This window comes from Thalia democratica, chromosome 5, assembly GCF_965202585.1.
Source record: "Thalia democratica chromosome 5, ktThaDemo2.hap1.1, whole genome shotgun sequence".
Classification (NCBI taxonomy): Eukaryota; Metazoa; Chordata; class Thaliacea; order Salpida; family Salpidae; genus Thalia; species Thalia democratica.
The window spans coordinates 72,782,157-72,799,575 of record NC_139169.1 but is presented as its reverse complement, the minus strand read 5'-3'; the positions used below and the strand labels follow the sequence as shown (position 1 = coordinate 72,799,575).

Here is a 17,419-nt window from a genome sequence, read left to right as displayed (position 1 = left end):
TGATAATAATTTTACTAGAAATTTTACTTGCGCAAGCCAGTTGTGCAAGTTTCAAAATAGCAATTAATACTACTTTCATATTTGGGAATTTTCTGCCGGCAAAAATTTTTATTCTTAAAATGCAGCACACATTTAGGACAATAATAGTGTTTTTACTATAAACAACTTGGTTTTTCAACCATGGATGATGAAAACACAATTTCAATTTCAAAAGTGAGTTAAAATATATGTTTTAATTATAAAGTAAAAATGTTTTGTTATTATTTTATGTGCCTTTAATACCTAAATTGTTATGATAAATTATTAATTGAAATATAGTTATACAGTGCTTATTCACTTATCTGGACACAATTGGCAAGATTTTTCTGTAAAGGTGTCCGGATAACTACAAAAAATCATTTTTTTCTTATAATAATATAACTGCTGCATATAATGCAATGCATATAAAAAGTTTATGGTAAAAACAAATACATAGTTATTATAAGTAATATATAATAAAATGATAAATAATAAAAGCTAAACTTAAGGTTAATCATATTATTTTTTCTACTGTAGAAAAACATTAGACTTACTAACTCTTTGCAACTATATACATTTTTTATGGGTCAAGCAAGTAAAATTCATCATTATAATTCTATGTGCCCTAACTATTAATTTAGAAAAATATTAATTTTTTTTTATGAGAAAATATAGATTAAATTTATCTTTAAAAACAAAAAATATTCTTAACTATCTCTTTAAATGAAATGAAAGACTTTTTTTTAATTAAAAAATCAGACAAAAAGAAAACGGAAAACTTTAACTAAGTTGAAAGTCAATTTAACGGAAACATATCACTCCTAACAAACTAGCTTTTATTGGAAGTTTTACTAAAATTAGAAATATTAGACGTTTGTTTTATAGTTTTTCCACGCTTTTCAGCAGAAAACTCATGGAATTTAGAAAGTTGCAAAACTTTTTGAATAAATTTTTATGTTTACTATTAAAATATTTTTGAATTTTCTTCTGACCAAAACTATCCGGATAAGTGAGCGTACAGATAAGTGAAGTCCGGATAAGTGAATAAGCACTGTACTTGCTAACAGAAGTGTCAGTATGGTCAAAATGTGAGAACAGTTTACTGAAAATATTAATTTGTTTCAGAATATGCAGTTTTGTAAAAAATTTATAAAATGAAGCATTTCTGTATAAGTCATAGGTGCATTTAAGGTCATATTTGCTCTAATATAGTCATCTTGTGTTAGCAATTCTAGATACTTGAAGTGTAATGGGACATGTTCAAAATCCACATGATTAAAATCCACTGAATTTGAGGATTGCCTACCATACCGATCAAGGTCAAGGATTAGGGGTACAGTGATAGTGAAAAATAAATAATAAGTGCAAAAAATATATAAAATAAATTATTGAATAAAGAAAATATAGAAAATAATGGGGTGGATTTTGATCAGGTTGATTTTGAACGCAGGTGGATTTTAATAGTATACAAGTGTAATATACCTGTAATAGATGAGCTTTGTGAATCAAGACCAAACATATAATATGAAAAACTTATTGATCATTTTTTGTGGTTCAAGCTATAAAATATCTTTTTTTAAATTTGTTTGGTTGTTTTGATCTTATAGCCTCAGCTTTTAAGTTTTTAATGTCATTAAGACTCTTATCATGTTGAGTATTTTTATCAGATATTTCTCATAATCTTATATTTCAAATAACTTAAAACTTGGTATAGAAAAAATTGTTTAAGTAAATACAGTTTATTGACAAACTCCTAGTTCATGGGCAAGCAGAAGTAATAGGCAGATTTTGAGAAAAAGTGCTTAAGGGCTACTTTATACACAAAAAAATCTTTACCACATAATTGAAAGTTCTAAAAAACCTTATATTTTAATATATTTTAGAATTTCTTAAGTAACTAGCAAATAACATATTTTTGCTTTGCTGGCCATACTTGGACCAACTCTGTCCTAGTTGATATTGCACTCAGTTTTTAAACAAACAACAATGCAAATTCTTTAGACTGTAATTTTAAGTTCAATGTTTATATAAGATATTGTTAATCAGTTGAAAAGTGTTCTTTTTACTAAGTTAATTACAAATTCTCACCTAACCTAGATAATCATAGTTAAACAATGTTTAAAAAATTAAATGGCATTTTTTTCTGAATTAAACTTTTTTTTCGGTTATTGTTTGGTGCTGAACCAGTTTTTGGTTGTAGTTATTTTTAATTTTAAATTTAATCAAGATTTTTCTCTGAATTAAACTAGTTTTTGCTTGGTGCTGAACCAGTTTTTGTTTGTATAACAATGGACAAGATTAATTTGAAATATAACTAAGAATACTGGTATAAAGGTTATGAGTTTAAAAACCAAATAAAGAGTGTAATATCCTTACAAATTTAAAGAGTATATATGCAAATTGTACAGCAGCTTAATACAGTATGGAATTTTATATATATGGCTCATTATTGCTTTTTTAACTAGCTAGTAAAATATTTTTAGCAAAATGTAGCTCTTAAAGTGCTAGAACTTATTATTAATATGTTTATTTTCAATACTTTTTGTGTTTGCAATATTTTTTTTCAACAGATTTTATTCTTAAATTAGTTTTTAAATTTAACTTTTAAGTGATGATTAACTAAACATAAAATTTGATTTATCTAACAGTTACTCATGAACTCAGGATAACTCAGACTAGTGTGTTATTAGTAATTTTTCTAATTTTTAGCTTGTCATTTTTTTGTATTTTTGTATTAGCCTGTCAATATTTTCTTCAAAATTCAGGCTAGTATTTTTTACTCTAAAAGTGGCAACCCTGTAATTAGTATTTACATTTTAGTACATTGACTTAAAATTTTTGAAAATAAAAGTTGCTAAGAAATAAAGCACATGCAAATACTCACAACTTTAATAACTTTTTTAGTGTGCATTTTTACTGATTAAATCAGCTAAAACATCGGCAAAAGTCTGCAGAACAGAAGCCTGGACTTTCGTATGCCGTGAGACAAGCTCAAGTTTAACATAAAGGTTGATCATACCAATTCGATCATCAGACCACAAGCTTTCAGTAGACTGAGACCGGTTTCATCCAGGCTTCTACTTGTCCAGACAAGACAAAACCGGTTTCAGTCTACCGAAGCTTGTGGTCTGATGATCAAATTGGTATGATCAACTCTTTTTTAACTGATGGAAGTTAAATTTATAGTTTTAGTTTAACTTTATTTATAAAGAAATTTTACTACAACAGTTATTAACTGTATTTTTTGATAAGTAAAACAACTTAAGGGTTGCTTCTTTTTCCCTGCAAAGAAAAGAAAAACAAAAATAGAAGATGAAAAGGCGCCTGTTCAAAAAGAACTCGCAAATGTTGTTTGGGACACCATTCATGACACTGTAAAAGTATGTAATCATTTATTTTTTTATAGATGCAACAGATCTAAAGCTGTTATTGAAAACTAGTTGATTTGTTTTACTTTTTTAGATATTTAAAATTGCTGATTAAAGTTTACTAAATCTAACTAAGTCTTAATATAAATCACTACTTTTAAAATTTACAATGTAGAATTATTTTAGACAAATTGCTTAATATTTGTAATTTAATTATATTGTAGTTCATATATAAAAAAAACTATTCTCCATACATGAATCTCAATCTTGTGGAAAAGTAAACTTTATATAGAATTGTGGTCAATAAAAAAGTTAAACTAAATATTTTTTAACTTCTTTGACAAAGTAAGTTTCAGTATTTTCTTTTTGAAAAATATATTTTACAATAAAAAAGAGAGTAAAATTTTTTTTTAACTCTGAAAAGTTATTTGATTACATAAGCTGGTAACTGAAGAAAAAATCCTTGTGTTTAAATATTTTATTATCAATGAAAAATCTGAAAGGATGGCAAGTATAAATATAAACATTTTTATCCAGTATAAACATTTATAAAATTGAACTGAGCTGCAGTTCAATTTAACTACAGTAATCTTAATGTTAAGTACTCATACAAAATATTAAAAAATATTAGTTTTAAATTTTTTTAAAAGTTTTTAATAACAAAAAGATAAAAAATTTAAACAATTACTAGTCTTACAAATTTATTACAATATTTTGGAAAATGATTAGTTTTTTTAATATTTTTCCTTTTTTTAAACCAAAAATATATCTCCATTTTCAATTTAATTTACTTTTGAATCACTGTAAATTTCAAAAGTTTTAGTTTACTTATGGATTTTTTGAAATGAGATACTTTGTTTTTAATTTTTTCAAAATATTTATTAGTTTAGAAAAAATAAGTTTAGACCCTTTTTTGCTAGTATTGTTTAGTTAAGTTTTTTAAGAAATACTTAGATTATTTGATATATTGGTGTTTTAAAAATAATTTTAGCTAATTAATATATTGGTGTAAAATTAAAGATATGTTCAGTTTTGATTATTGTTAATTTTGATTCGTCTAAGTTTTGATTTATTATCAGTATTATATTTTTGGAGCTACAGTAATTCTTAAACATCTTAATTACAAAATATGTATCCATCTGAAAACTTATAAAATATGACAATATTTTTCATTTTGTTAATTTATGTGATGCTTTTGATTTACTTTAAAAAGGTTTGTAATACTATTTATGCATCTTAGAAACGTGTTATATAGACGTTTTGGACGAATTTTATTAAATCTTTTACATGTAGTTTTAAACTTTCTCTTGGAACTAATTTTATTGTTCGATTTTATTTTTTTGATAATTTGAAAAAGTTTATTTGAAGTATTTCTAATATTTGCACTTTTCATACATTGTTTTTTGTATTATTATATTTAACTTTATTTTTAATTTATAGAAGCTTACAAAAAATTTATAATTAATTCAGAAACTGCATGAACAACTGCTAAAAAATCTTTTTGAGACACTTATTGAGTTTGTGGGAGGTAAAAAGAATTCTTTTGAAAATAAGTGTTACACGAAAATACCAACAGCAGTGATAATTACAGGTATTTAGAACCTTTTCATATTAAAGTAATAATTGTTATACTACATTTTCACACTCTTTAAACCTTTAAAAACGTAAAAGGAAATAAATTTCAAGTACTATTTTTCTATCCACGCATCAGTATTAAATACTTTATACTAAACTGACTATATTTTAGATTTAACTTAATTTGTACACTCTACAAAATATTTTATAGTTATATTTTCAAATAGTTATGCTTTCAAAAATGGGTCAATGTTGTTTACTTAAAAAAATTGTACCCCTATTACCCTATTGTATAACTTAACATGTAAATGTCAACTTTTATAAATCAAAAAAAATATGAAAAAATATCAAACTTCTATTCTTTTCAATATAGTATAACATGATAATTTTTAAAATTTTTTTGTATCTATTTTATTTTTTAAGGTGTTAAACTTATGACCCAAATAAAGAGTTAAACATGTAAAAGTCAGTTTTTTGAAATACTCTTATTGTTAACAAAAAAAGTAAACTTTTGTCAAAGAACATAAATTTATAACCTAAATACAAAAAACTAATGTTTTAATTTATATCAAGGTGTCAACATGCCAGACCATGGTGAAATGTTCACATCACTGACCAACCACATAAGTGACAATATTTCACCCTACATTGTCAGTTTGAATTCCCGACAATGCATTAGTTAGTTTTGTTTTAATTATTAATATTTACAAGTGACAATATTTCACCCTATATTGTCAGTTTGAATTCTCGTCAATGCATTAGTTAGTTTCGTTTGATATTACTTAAAATATTAAACTAATTAGTTTCTCACATAATTTCTAGTGTACTAAACTATTAAAAAATAATTTTTTACTATAGTATTTTTCAAGTATTTTTTGAACTATGTCATAAAGTATTTTATTATAATTAAATAATTTAACAAAAAATGTTTTAAGCAGATATCAAAAGAAGTCTTTTATTAAAGTTTATTTATAAAATACTCACAGCTTACAAATAATCTTGAAAAATAACTTTGATGAAATAAAAATAAATACTAATATCTTCAAAAGTAAAATCGTACTGTCTAAAAAAAAATTGACTTTTGAGCGAATAAAAGAAAGTTTTTTGAGGCTCATAAATGAAAACCAATCTAAATCACTTTTTATATAAATACTTTAGTATATTTATTGCTGATGACATACTAAAAATATTAGTAATTTTAATAGTAACCTTTTTTAATTTTTAGCTCTTCTAATTTAAATGAAATAAAATATACCTCCAAAGATAATACATTGTTTTTATTTGATTTTTGAAACAAAATCTTATAAAGTATCAAAAAATTTTAATTTTTATACTCTCAAAAATGGGGTTTCGAAACAATGATGAGTCTTGTTATATTGTTAGGTATTTCTTCAACTATCAAAATCCTAACATTTTGATCACCCAGTATTATAAAAAGTTTCTTATGTGTATTCTAGTTGCTTTCATTAGTGTTTTTTTTCTTTACCTTCACCAAGAACCAAAACAATTATTATTTTCTTTAGTTTAAGTGAAAAGAGGATCTAAAAAATACTAGAGTGTAGTAGAATGAAATACTATATAAGTATAATGCTGCAAGCAGTATGTGATTTCTAATTATTTGAAACAAAAGCCTTTTAGTACAACTTATTGTGTAGTAAATTCTGAAAAGTAAACCTGCTTAAAATAATTAAGGCCATAGGGGGGGAAGCCATGTTTTTTACAAGTTGATCTTATTTTAAAGAGTTTTTTCTAAGCTTCACGATGCTTTTTATCGTTTTAAAAAAATCAAATTATTTTTAGAGATATAACCAGTCAAAGTCGAGCCGCATAATAGGTTTCCTATAGGAAGGGAAAATTAAAACAGCAAAAAAAGACTATTTTATTTAAAATCTACCTCCTCCTACGTTTTTTAAGCAATCTTCTTCAAACTTTTACAGTCTAAACTTTATACGATAACAAAAAAATCTTACTTTGGAATTAAAAAAATTTAAGTAAAAATATATTTTTTTTTGAAAAAAAAAAACTTTTTTTTGAAATTTTTTCTATAATTTTATTTTATTATTATTTTTTAAATTCATAAGTAACCTTTTTTTTACTTCTAATATAAGGAACATTTCATGAAAATTTGAAGAAGATTGCTTAAAAAATTAAGGAGGAGATAGATTTTTATCGAATTAAAACATTTCCAAAATTGACCCCAAAAAATTTGCGGTCCATATGTTTGTATTGGAAACATTTTACAAAAAATAAAATATTTCAAAAGTTAAATGATATTTTTGAATTCTATAAAAACTAGCTTGTAGTTTGTACTTAAAGCTTTCATATAAAAGCCAAAGTTAATTTTTGGAAAAAAGTGTTTTACTCCCCCCTTCTCCTATGGCCTTAAAAGCAACTTCTCATGGTAAGTACACCTTATTTGTGATGTTCCATTACATTTTAGTAAAATCAGAAAAAAAAAGACCCTACGTTGTAAAAAATTGTTTAAAGGTTTTATGTTAAAGTAAGTTAAGTTTAATGCAATATCAATACTGCTGTATTTATATAAACATGCGTTTTGTAGACATGAAAACACTGATGAAGTCGATGGGTTGCCAGCTCGCCAAGTTCATGGAAGGAGAAAGTGCAGAACAGAAAGTTAGTTTTGAGAAGAAGGGAAGCTTGATTACCATGTCGGACGTTGAAGAGTGGTATGTTAATGTGAGTGAAGAATATTGTTTTTTACTTTATATTTGGTAGAGTAATAATACTAAATAGTGATTGAAAGGTTAATAGTTTAATTGATTGCTGTGCAAGAAGTTGAAGAATGGCATGTCAATGTGAATAAGAAAAAATGTTTGTTTTAATTAATATTTAGTAAAAAGTCTATTTTTGCCGTTTTAGTTTGCGCCTCCCATAAGGAACCTATTGTTGCCTCCGACTTTGGCCGGCTATATCTCAAAAATTAATTTGATTTTTTTAGTTCTGTAAAAAGCATTATGTAGCTTAGTAAAAAATATATAAAATAAGATCAAATTTCAAAAAAAAGGTGTTTACCCCCCCCCCCCCCATGCCCTTAATATACTAATAATAAAATTGATTGCCATTTCAAACGTTAAAAAATCGTATGTTAATGTAAGTTAAAAGTAAAGTTTCTTACTCTATATTTAGTACGGATGTAATTAATGATTGAAATTTTTATATTTAGTTTGATTATCATGTCAGATGTTAAAATATACTATGTTAATGTGTTTATTAATAAGTTTATTTTAAGATGTAACGTTATAAGGCGTTAAATCCTGGAGATCCTGATAAGCTAAGCTTATCGGAATGTATACAACAGATGTTCTTGTGCTAAAACTTTATTTCAACTAACGGCGTTTCACTGCTCTCAAATAAATTTAAGAACAGATCTACGGAGTCTCAAAAAGCTCTAAGAATTCTTAGAGCTTTTTGAGACTCCGTAGATCTGTTCTTAAATTTATTTGAGAGCAGTGAAACGCCGTTAGTTGAAATAAAGTTTTAGCACAAGAACATCTGTTGTAAGTTTATTTTAATATATATATACAGCAAATTTTTTAATATTATATTGTATGATTATAACAAACTCGATAACTATGTCAGATGTTGTAGAGTGGTCAATGTCGTGATGATTTTAATTGTTTAATAAAATTTTAAACTTTTTATATTGATTTGAAAAAGCATGCATCTGCTTCTATTAGTTTAGTTGTTTAAAATATGTCAAAGAATATTTTTTTTTTACTGAATATTTATTTATATTTAAAATTATTTGTTAAACGAGATTGTAAACTTCCTAAAAGAAAAAAAAAAAAACAGTTTCTACTTTTAAAGTGTTGAAAAAGTTTGTTGTATATTTAAAAACTGATAATAGTATACAAATAAAAAGATTAAAAATTTGTAAACAAAAAAAGTTTTATCTTTCTCATTGTGTAACTATTTTCAAAAATAAAAACAATTGTAAAGTGCGTTTCACGTGAAGGCAGTTGCTCGCCAGCCAAGAAAAAGAAACTCAATTCAAAAAATTATGAGAATAAAAATAAAGTTCCCATCGTTGTGGTGTTTGAAGATTTAGAAGCGTTTTCCAGGGAATTACTCCATGATTTTATACTGACTTCAAGGTTTGTTTCTTTAAAATATATTATTAGTTTTTTAAATTTATTGAAGTATAATTTTTTGTGAAATAAAGCATGTGCTCAGTTTTGTGTTTAATGCAAGTTGAAAAATTATTACTTTCTTAAACAGATTTGAAATAAAAGTATAAATTGATTTTTTACAGGACTATTTCAGGGTTGCCACTCGGTCAGGAAAAGTCAGGAAATCAGGAAAAGTCAGGAAAAATTTGAAAAAATTACAAAAGTCAGGAAAAGTCAGGAAAAAATGGGGGGTTTTGAAAAAAGTCAGGAAAAGTCAGGAAATTTGATAAAATAAAATAAAAAAAGTCAGATGTTGTCAGTTTAAATTTACAAAATTCCTTGTTTTCCAAAGCCTTTAAGTGGTAAAAGTTAATTAAAAGTCCTTTAAAGTCAGAAAAAAATTCCAAAATTTTCCTACAAATTTACAAAAATATTTAGTTTTATTTCCAATGCCTTCAGCTGGTATAAATTAGTAAAATATCCTTTATAATACTGCAAAAATTTTATATTAACATATTGAACAACTACCCTACTTTATCAAGCAGTTTTTGTAAGCTTTTTAGTATTTATGATCTGCAGCAAGGACACTTCCATAGTGAAACTGTGATATATACACAAAAGTTTATCTAGCATAATTTTAGAATCAAAGAGTTTTTTGTCCAAGTAAACAATTGAGTTCTTTATAACTAACCAGTTAGTTTAGTATTTGATGTAACAAGTTAATGTGTATACTTTACCTCTTTATAATTTTTTCAAATTTGTTTAAATTTTTTAAATAAGTTATAAGAGAGGTATATGCCAAGATTAAATTTACTTATTATTTTTATTTTTTGTAGAGTAACTCAACTTTTTAAAGTAAATAAGAGTATATTTATTTGTTACAAATTTTATACTAAATGATAAGAGGAAATATTTTATACAACAGATATATAGTTTACTTTTTTATGTCTTTTTTTACAGTCACTTAATTATATTCTTTTTTATTTTTTATTTAAGGATTTTATATTGTATAGTTTGGGTAGTATTTTATAAAACTAAGTGAACAATTTATATAAGTAAAACATGTTTTAAGTAAATACTTTTTATTACTAGATATTTTTAACTTATACGCTAAATTTTATTACTAGATTTATTTTACAACTTATATGCTAAATCTGACTAAAGTTTACTTTTTTAGTTAAATAAATAGCTTATTACTGATAGAGAGTAAATGAGTAATTAGATAAACCATGACTTCATTAGATGAAGAGGTTGAAGTGCTAATAAAAAAACGGAGAAAATAAATTTTAGTACATAAATTTAAAAAAACAGTATTTGATTAATTTCTTTATTGTTTTTATGTTTTAACTGTAAAAGTTCGTTATTGTTTTAAGGTTTGAGTTGTGAAAGTTCCTTCTTAATTTAAGGTTTCAATTTTATAAGTTCCTTATATGTTGTTTCGTTCATTTAGATACATTTATACTAGGAAATTCTAAAAAATAGTATTATTTATTGTTTTAAGGTTTCAACTGTAAAAACTTGTTATTGTTTTAAGATTTTAGTTGTGAAAGTTCGTTATTAATTCAAGGTTTTAATTGTAAAAGTTCCTTATATGTCGTTTGTTTATCTAGATACATTTATGCTAGGATTTTCTAAAAAATTGTTTCGTTTTTCAGACAAGCTGTGTTTATAAGGTAAAAATACAAGAATTTTGCTGATAGAGCTGTTTATTACAAACATCAATCATACACAGATGGTTTAAGTGATGTACTGGAAGTTTGATTCTAGAATTCAGCAAAAAACTATTGTTTTTAAAGTTAGATTGGAAGTTTTATATAGTTTCAAGTGTTAGATTATGTATTTTGGAATAAGTCTAATTTAAGAGTTTGATTTAGAAAAGTCAGGAAAACTTTGGTAAAAAGTCAGGAAAAAGTCAGGAAAAGTCAGGAAATTCTTCTCAGTTTTTTGAGTGGCAACCATGCTATTTAGAAGTAGAATAAAAATTGTCATTAACATTAAGAATTTTTTTTTCTAAACGTAGTATTAAGTTAAAAATTATTACCTGCATAGAATCAACGTTTTTTGTCAGTTTATCTTAAACATTTTAATGTCTAAGTTTTATCTTAACTTCAATTTAAAACAATTTCTCTTTAAACACTACCCACTAACTAGATGATTTGCTTTTTAGACATCAAAAATAAGTTTAAACATTTTCAAAACTCCTCACAGCTTTCACTCGTCAAAAGTTAACTTTGTTTTCATACTGGGGGTTTCCACCTCGTGGGAAGAAATATCGTCACGCCTGATCGACCACAGCACGGTGGTGAAGCTCCTCATCACCAAGTTCAACGCACCGCCTCCCTCGCGACACCTGGCGATTATATTTAAAAAGGTTTGAAATTATGATGAGTATGATGAGTAGTTTCATTATTATTTCATAATTTTTGAAAATAATCATATATATTACATAATTATTCTATTATAAAAGTATAACATACTAGTAGTTGTAGAAAATAAATATTATAAAATTTAATTAGAATATTATATATATAATAATGAAAACTAATAATATTATTTTTAAATTTTGTAGTTAAAATTTGGAGTATAATGTAAATGTGTATATAGATAGTTTAAGCTTATGTTAAACTGTTTATAATATTGATTATGTATGTTATATAGGTTAGTTTTTAAGCTTTATATTTGTAATATAAATAACTGTAACTGCTTAAACATTTCATCATATAAAGTATGTGTAACATTTTGCAATTATGTTTTGTTTTTGGTTTAACTTAATATAACAACTATTTTAAGTTTGTAGCGTCAGAGTTTATTCATGTAAATCGTCTTTAATTCTTAAATTTAAATATATTCAACAAATACTTAACAACTTAATTACTATCTTAAAATATTTTCAGATATTGTTAACAGAGGAAGTACCATTCAAGTTGAGTGGTAGATGCGTTCAAACGTTGATAGACGTGTTTCTCAGGTTCGACTTCTCAATCAACAATTTCATCAGATCACTGAAATTCTGCGTCATCGAACACTACAGGAAACAGGTTTGGTGTTTTTTATATATGGAATTTTGATTGAATGATTGTGCCTATTTTTAATTCGTTTTTTTTGTGATTTTTTTAATGTTTTGTTTTGAAATGTTAATTAATATTTAGTTTATAATTAAAAAGAATGTTTTCTCAGCTTGTTATCTTTTTTGGTACTTAAAAGTAACACGTTGTAGACAAAAGTTTTGTACTAAAAGGTCAATATTTATTAATTATAGAATAATTACAAGTCAGTAATAGTAATAATTTGTAGATTTCTGTTTAAAATAACCATTTCTCAAGGATTACAAAAAAAAAGAACTTGTAACAAATTACTATTTACATCAAATATTATTATTTCAGCCACTGAGCGTGTTATGTTGTATGGATGTAGAAAGCTCACTACTCGCTGTTGATCAACTTAAAAATAACCAGCTCAAACAAGTGGCACATCTTGAATCTGTTAAAAAGTAAATTAATAAATTATTTTATTATTAAACATTTATGTATTTTTGTAATGCTCAAACAAATAACCCATCTTGAATCTGTTAAAAATTTTACATATTTGTTATATTTTATCATTGACTGTTTGTTTATTTTCTACATTTAAATTTTGTATTCCATATGACCTTAGTATAAATGTAGACTTGAAGTGTTATTTATGAGCAAAGCATGATTTTTTAGATAAGCGTAGTAATAATCTAGAATTGATACACTAAAAAAATGGGAACGGGTCAAAATTGTACGAAGATAAAATTGCACGAGGGGACTAAATTGCGCAAAGACAAAATTACACCAGGGCACAAAATTGCACGAAGACAATTATGTACCTAGGTTCGATTTTGCACCAAAGTTTATTTTCGTATCAGAGTAAAAAAAGAAAAAGATAAATTAATAAAAAACAAAAAGAAAAAAAAAAGTGACTTACCAAGGGTTAGGGGTAACAATGATAATAAAAATAATTAAAAAAAAGGTATATGAATAAATATAAATTAGTAAAAAAGAAAAAAAGCTACCGACCGAGGGTAAGGGTTAGGGGTAACAGTGATAGTATAAAAAATAACTATATTTAAAAATATAAAAGTAATAAAAAACTATAAAATAAATTCAACCTGTGCAAAATTGTCTGCTTGTGCAAAAGCAGGGGTCGGCAGGCAGTTGGTGGTCGCGGGCCAAATTTCAAGTTTACAAAGTCTTCGCGGGCCGCAGTTTTAGTTTTAGTGACGTTTGAATAATCTTTTGGTTTTAGTTTTAGTCACACTAGAGAAAAGTTTTAGCTATACATAATTTGACTATTTAAGTTAAATAAAATTAGAATAAAACTTACATTGACTAAATACTTAAGTGTTAATAAACTATGTACTTTCATAAGCACTTACTAAGTTAAATTTAATACTTTTGTAATTTTACATACAATTTAACTCTCTATAAAAACCAAACTTGAAAGACAATTTATTAGTTACTTTTATATATTTGTTATATTACCAACCCCTTTTTTCATATTTCTAAAAATATTAACTTCAAAAAAAAGTTTTTGCGTGTTAAATAGTTTACATTCATTAAAAAATTTAGTAATTAGTTTTTTATTAAAATTAATACCTGTTTGTATTATAGAAAGCTAGAACTAATTCTTTAACATAATTAATTCAGAATACTTAAATAAAATATCTTATCAGTAACTAGTCTTTTACATGGTTGTCACTTAAAAAGCAAAAATGTCTGAGTTGTATCAAACCAGCCTGAGTTCATTAAAAGTCTAAAAAGCTAGTAAATCGTTGTAAATCAAGCTTAAGTACCTAGTAAAAATATCATCATCATTAAAAAGTACACAAAGTGTAAAAAAAAAATAAAAAACTACAATTAGTAAACTACACTACAGTCATAAAAACTATTCTGGGAATTCTAAGATTTATTTAAAGTGTTTGAAATAAAAGTTTCACACACATCTGAGTTTTCAAGCTTTTAAAATAGCCTGTTTGTGTAGCTACCCAGTTAAAACAAAGTTTACAACATAAAAAAATAACGAAACTTATTAACAGTAAACAAATTACATGCCAAAAATATATAAGTCAGCTGGAATGGACAATTAACTTTCTTAAACATTTTTAACAAAAGTATAAAACTTAATTGAGTCATTAGCGAAGGGAAAAACCTCTTTTTTTATTAAGCATTACAGCAATTCTTTATCTGCATTAAAGAAATAAAAATATCAGTTGTAAAATAAAAGACGAGCAACAAAAAAAAAAACGTTAGTTAGGAGTTATTGCGAGAAACGATAAAAAAACAAATCACCAAAGTCAGTACCAACAAAGCACATGATTATCTTCAGTAACTACAGAATTATCAGAAAAAAGTTGTTAAGGCAAGTTATAAAGTAGCAAAATTTATTATTAATAATGAGATACCGTTTATAATTGAAATATTTTTTAAAGAATTTTTGTTGGCAGTAATGAAAAACTTTTGTTTATTTCTTCAATGACAACAAAAAGTCCTATTTAGGAAATGCATTGAGGTTATAAAGTCGCATAAATCAAATTATGACTTTAATCAATATGTTAAGATGAGAGCACTGATAGAAAAACTGTAGCTCATCTGAGAATTTTTATTAGAGATGTTTTTTAACTTTGACACTTTAGTATAATTTCTTCATTTAGTGCAAACACGAAGCACAACAATCGGTGAAATTTTACAAGTAAAGGTGCAATGCACCAAAAGTATTAGAAGTACAATTCCTTCTTTTATTTTTACTATAAAGTTTAATTAAAGTTTAAAAAGTGTCTTATAAAGTATATCAATATTAAAAAAACACTGTTAAGCTACTTTAGTATATTTTTTAACAAAGAAATGTTTATTTGCTAAATTTTTTGTGTCAAATCGAAATTTCACTACTTTACATGTAAAAATTGTTTGAAACTCTAGACTTTTTCAAAAATTCTCAAATTCAAGTTTTTTTCCAAAATTTTTAAGCATAAATTTTCAAGTTCAAAGCTTGAACTTGATATATTATAACATATATTATAACTGAAACTAACACTTTGGGTTGAACAAAACTTACATCATCAGTTCAATTTGCCACTCTTTTAAGCAAAAAAGCCAGCCTGAATTAACAAAAACATTCCTGATATTTTGAATACAAAAAACAATTCTAGCCAAAAACTTATAAAATGATTTAGTTGGCCTGAGATTTGAAGTCTTCAAATAGTGATAGTCTGAGAGTGTGTCAATGATTATAAACTATCCCTAAGTCTAGTTTATATTAAATAGGTAGCTCCAAAAAACAGCAAATGTGTGTATTGATATGCAAAGCATAAATGTTAACTTAGTTTGACAAAATCAATGTTTGAAAAATGAAAATGTATACCTAACAAAAACTATATTAGTTTATGTCATATATATTGTTTTAATTGTGTCTGTACAAATTTAGATGTTACATGTAGAAAAAACAAACTTAGAAAGTTATGCAAAAACTAAACTTAAATTAACTAAAGTATTTTATAAAAAGTGGTTTAAAATATGAGCATTTTTTTAAGTTGGTGTGCATATAAGTTAGTTTAAGTGCAAAGAAAACTTCTAAAAAATTAAAATTTGTCAAAACAAAACTTAAATAAACCTTTTTTTCTTATTACTGTGTTATTTTAAATGTTTTTACACTAATTATAACATTTACAAATAAAAAATATATAAAAGAAACTTAGGTAAAAAATATTGGAAAGAATATCTAAGCTATAAAGAAATGACACTTTATTTAATTACTGTGCATTGCTTTTGTACAAAATGGAAAACATTTGCATTTAGTTTATTTGATAAATAGGTATAATATAACTAACTTATTAAATTCAAGCACTGTTTTTTCAGATAATTACTTGCTGTTGTAAAATAGAAGTTATTATGAAACTCAGAAAAATATACTGTTAGAATGCTAATCTGTCTTTTTCACATTTTTAAATTAAAGTAGTAACTTCTTCTAATTATTTTTAAATGTTTTACAGAGACTTAAAACCAAACTAAACAAATTAAATCGAATTACCGAAAAAAATTTTACTTGAAATATATTTTTGCTCAGCGGGCCACTTTTACATGCTCGCGGGCCACAAAATTTTCTTTCGCGGGCCGCATTCCATTCAAAAAAATAACGTGCTCGCGGGCCGCAGATTTACCCTTCGCGGGCCGCAATTGGCCCGCGGGCCGCAGTTTGCCGACCCCTGTGCAAAAGTGACCCTTCGTTCAAATTTGACAGCTACCCTAAATAAAATCAGAATACCAGAATTTTTAACAAGTTCAAAGGAAATCATGTTCTGCCAATTTTTAAATTTTCCTACAAATTAATTTTTTTTTGTTCGATTTTTCTATATTTTTAAACAAAACTTCTCTAATAAAACTATGTCATATGGTGTAAATCAAAACTTTGTAAAGTGAAATATTTAGTTACCTACTTACAAAAAACAGTCATTTGTACTCATATGCATCATATAGCATTTTACAATGATACAAAATTTTAAAATTAGGTATCTAGCAAAGATGAATACGTCTGATGCGAAGAAAATACTCACTACAGCCGGCTTGCTTCGTGTTAGTTTATATTTTTAATTGTTATAATGTTGCTTATACCAGGGTTGCCACAAAACATGGAAATTGAGAAATTTTGAAAAAAAAAACCTGGAATTTAAAAAAAAATTACATGTTAAGTAGTAAAATTTTGATTTGACACGAAATATCTATCACGTAGATAAAAAAAATTGTCATCATCAACATTTGTTTTATTAAAAATCATATTTGAAGTAGCTTCATAGTATCTTTTCAATGTTGTTGTGTTAGTGAACACAGTTTTTAACCTTAAATTTTAATTTAATTAAAAATAGACCGAAACACATGTACTTTCAAAAATCAGTGGCAACCCTGTTATGTCTCAATGACTATAACTCAGGGTTTTTGTTAGCAAAACTTTCCATTAAAGATATTAGTAAGAAACATTCTTAGTTTAAATTTTTACGTTCAAAAAGCAGTCTTAAAACAGACTGAGTTTTTATCTCAATAAGTTTCACAACTTGGTCGTTAAGTTAGTTTTTATTTTAGACTTATTCAACTCAATTTAAAATACTTTCTTCTAGTTTTTTCTTCTAAAGTTTTTCTAAGGTGAGAAAAAATAAAATAGTTAAACTATTCAAATTTAAATAGCAACCTTATTCCCATGATAAATGAATTAAAGTTGTAACATTTAATTTAACGATAGAGTTTCAACAATAAGTGCGTGAAATAAAAAGTCCTAAACTTTAAATTTTTAAAAACTTTTTTCAGTTTTTATCAAAAC

At 25.3% G+C, this 17,419-nt stretch overlaps 1 protein-coding gene across 1 annotated transcript in view; it reads left to right on the top strand.

Annotated features, from left to right (window-relative positions):
• Nucleotides 1-180: 180 nt before the first annotated feature.
• Nucleotides 181-17,419, top strand: part of LOC145836864 (origin recognition complex subunit 3-like) — a 29,030-nt gene continuing 11,791 nt past the window's right edge. Inside the window, exons 1-10 of the mRNA XM_082944637.1 lie at nt 181-213; nt 3,285-3,398; nt 4,857-4,977; nt 5,535-5,639; nt 7,522-7,658; nt 8,922-9,076; nt 11,300-11,462; nt 11,986-12,129; nt 12,475-12,581; nt 16,617-16,680. Coding sequence (XP_082800763.1) covers nt 181-213; nt 3,285-3,398; nt 4,857-4,977; nt 5,535-5,639; nt 7,522-7,658; nt 8,922-9,076; nt 11,300-11,462; nt 11,986-12,129; nt 12,475-12,581; nt 16,617-16,680 — 1,143 coding nt within the window. The remainder of the gene's footprint in view (nt 214-3,284; nt 3,399-4,856; nt 4,978-5,534; nt 5,640-7,521; nt 7,659-8,921; nt 9,077-11,299; nt 11,463-11,985; nt 12,130-12,474; nt 12,582-16,616; nt 16,681-17,419) is intronic.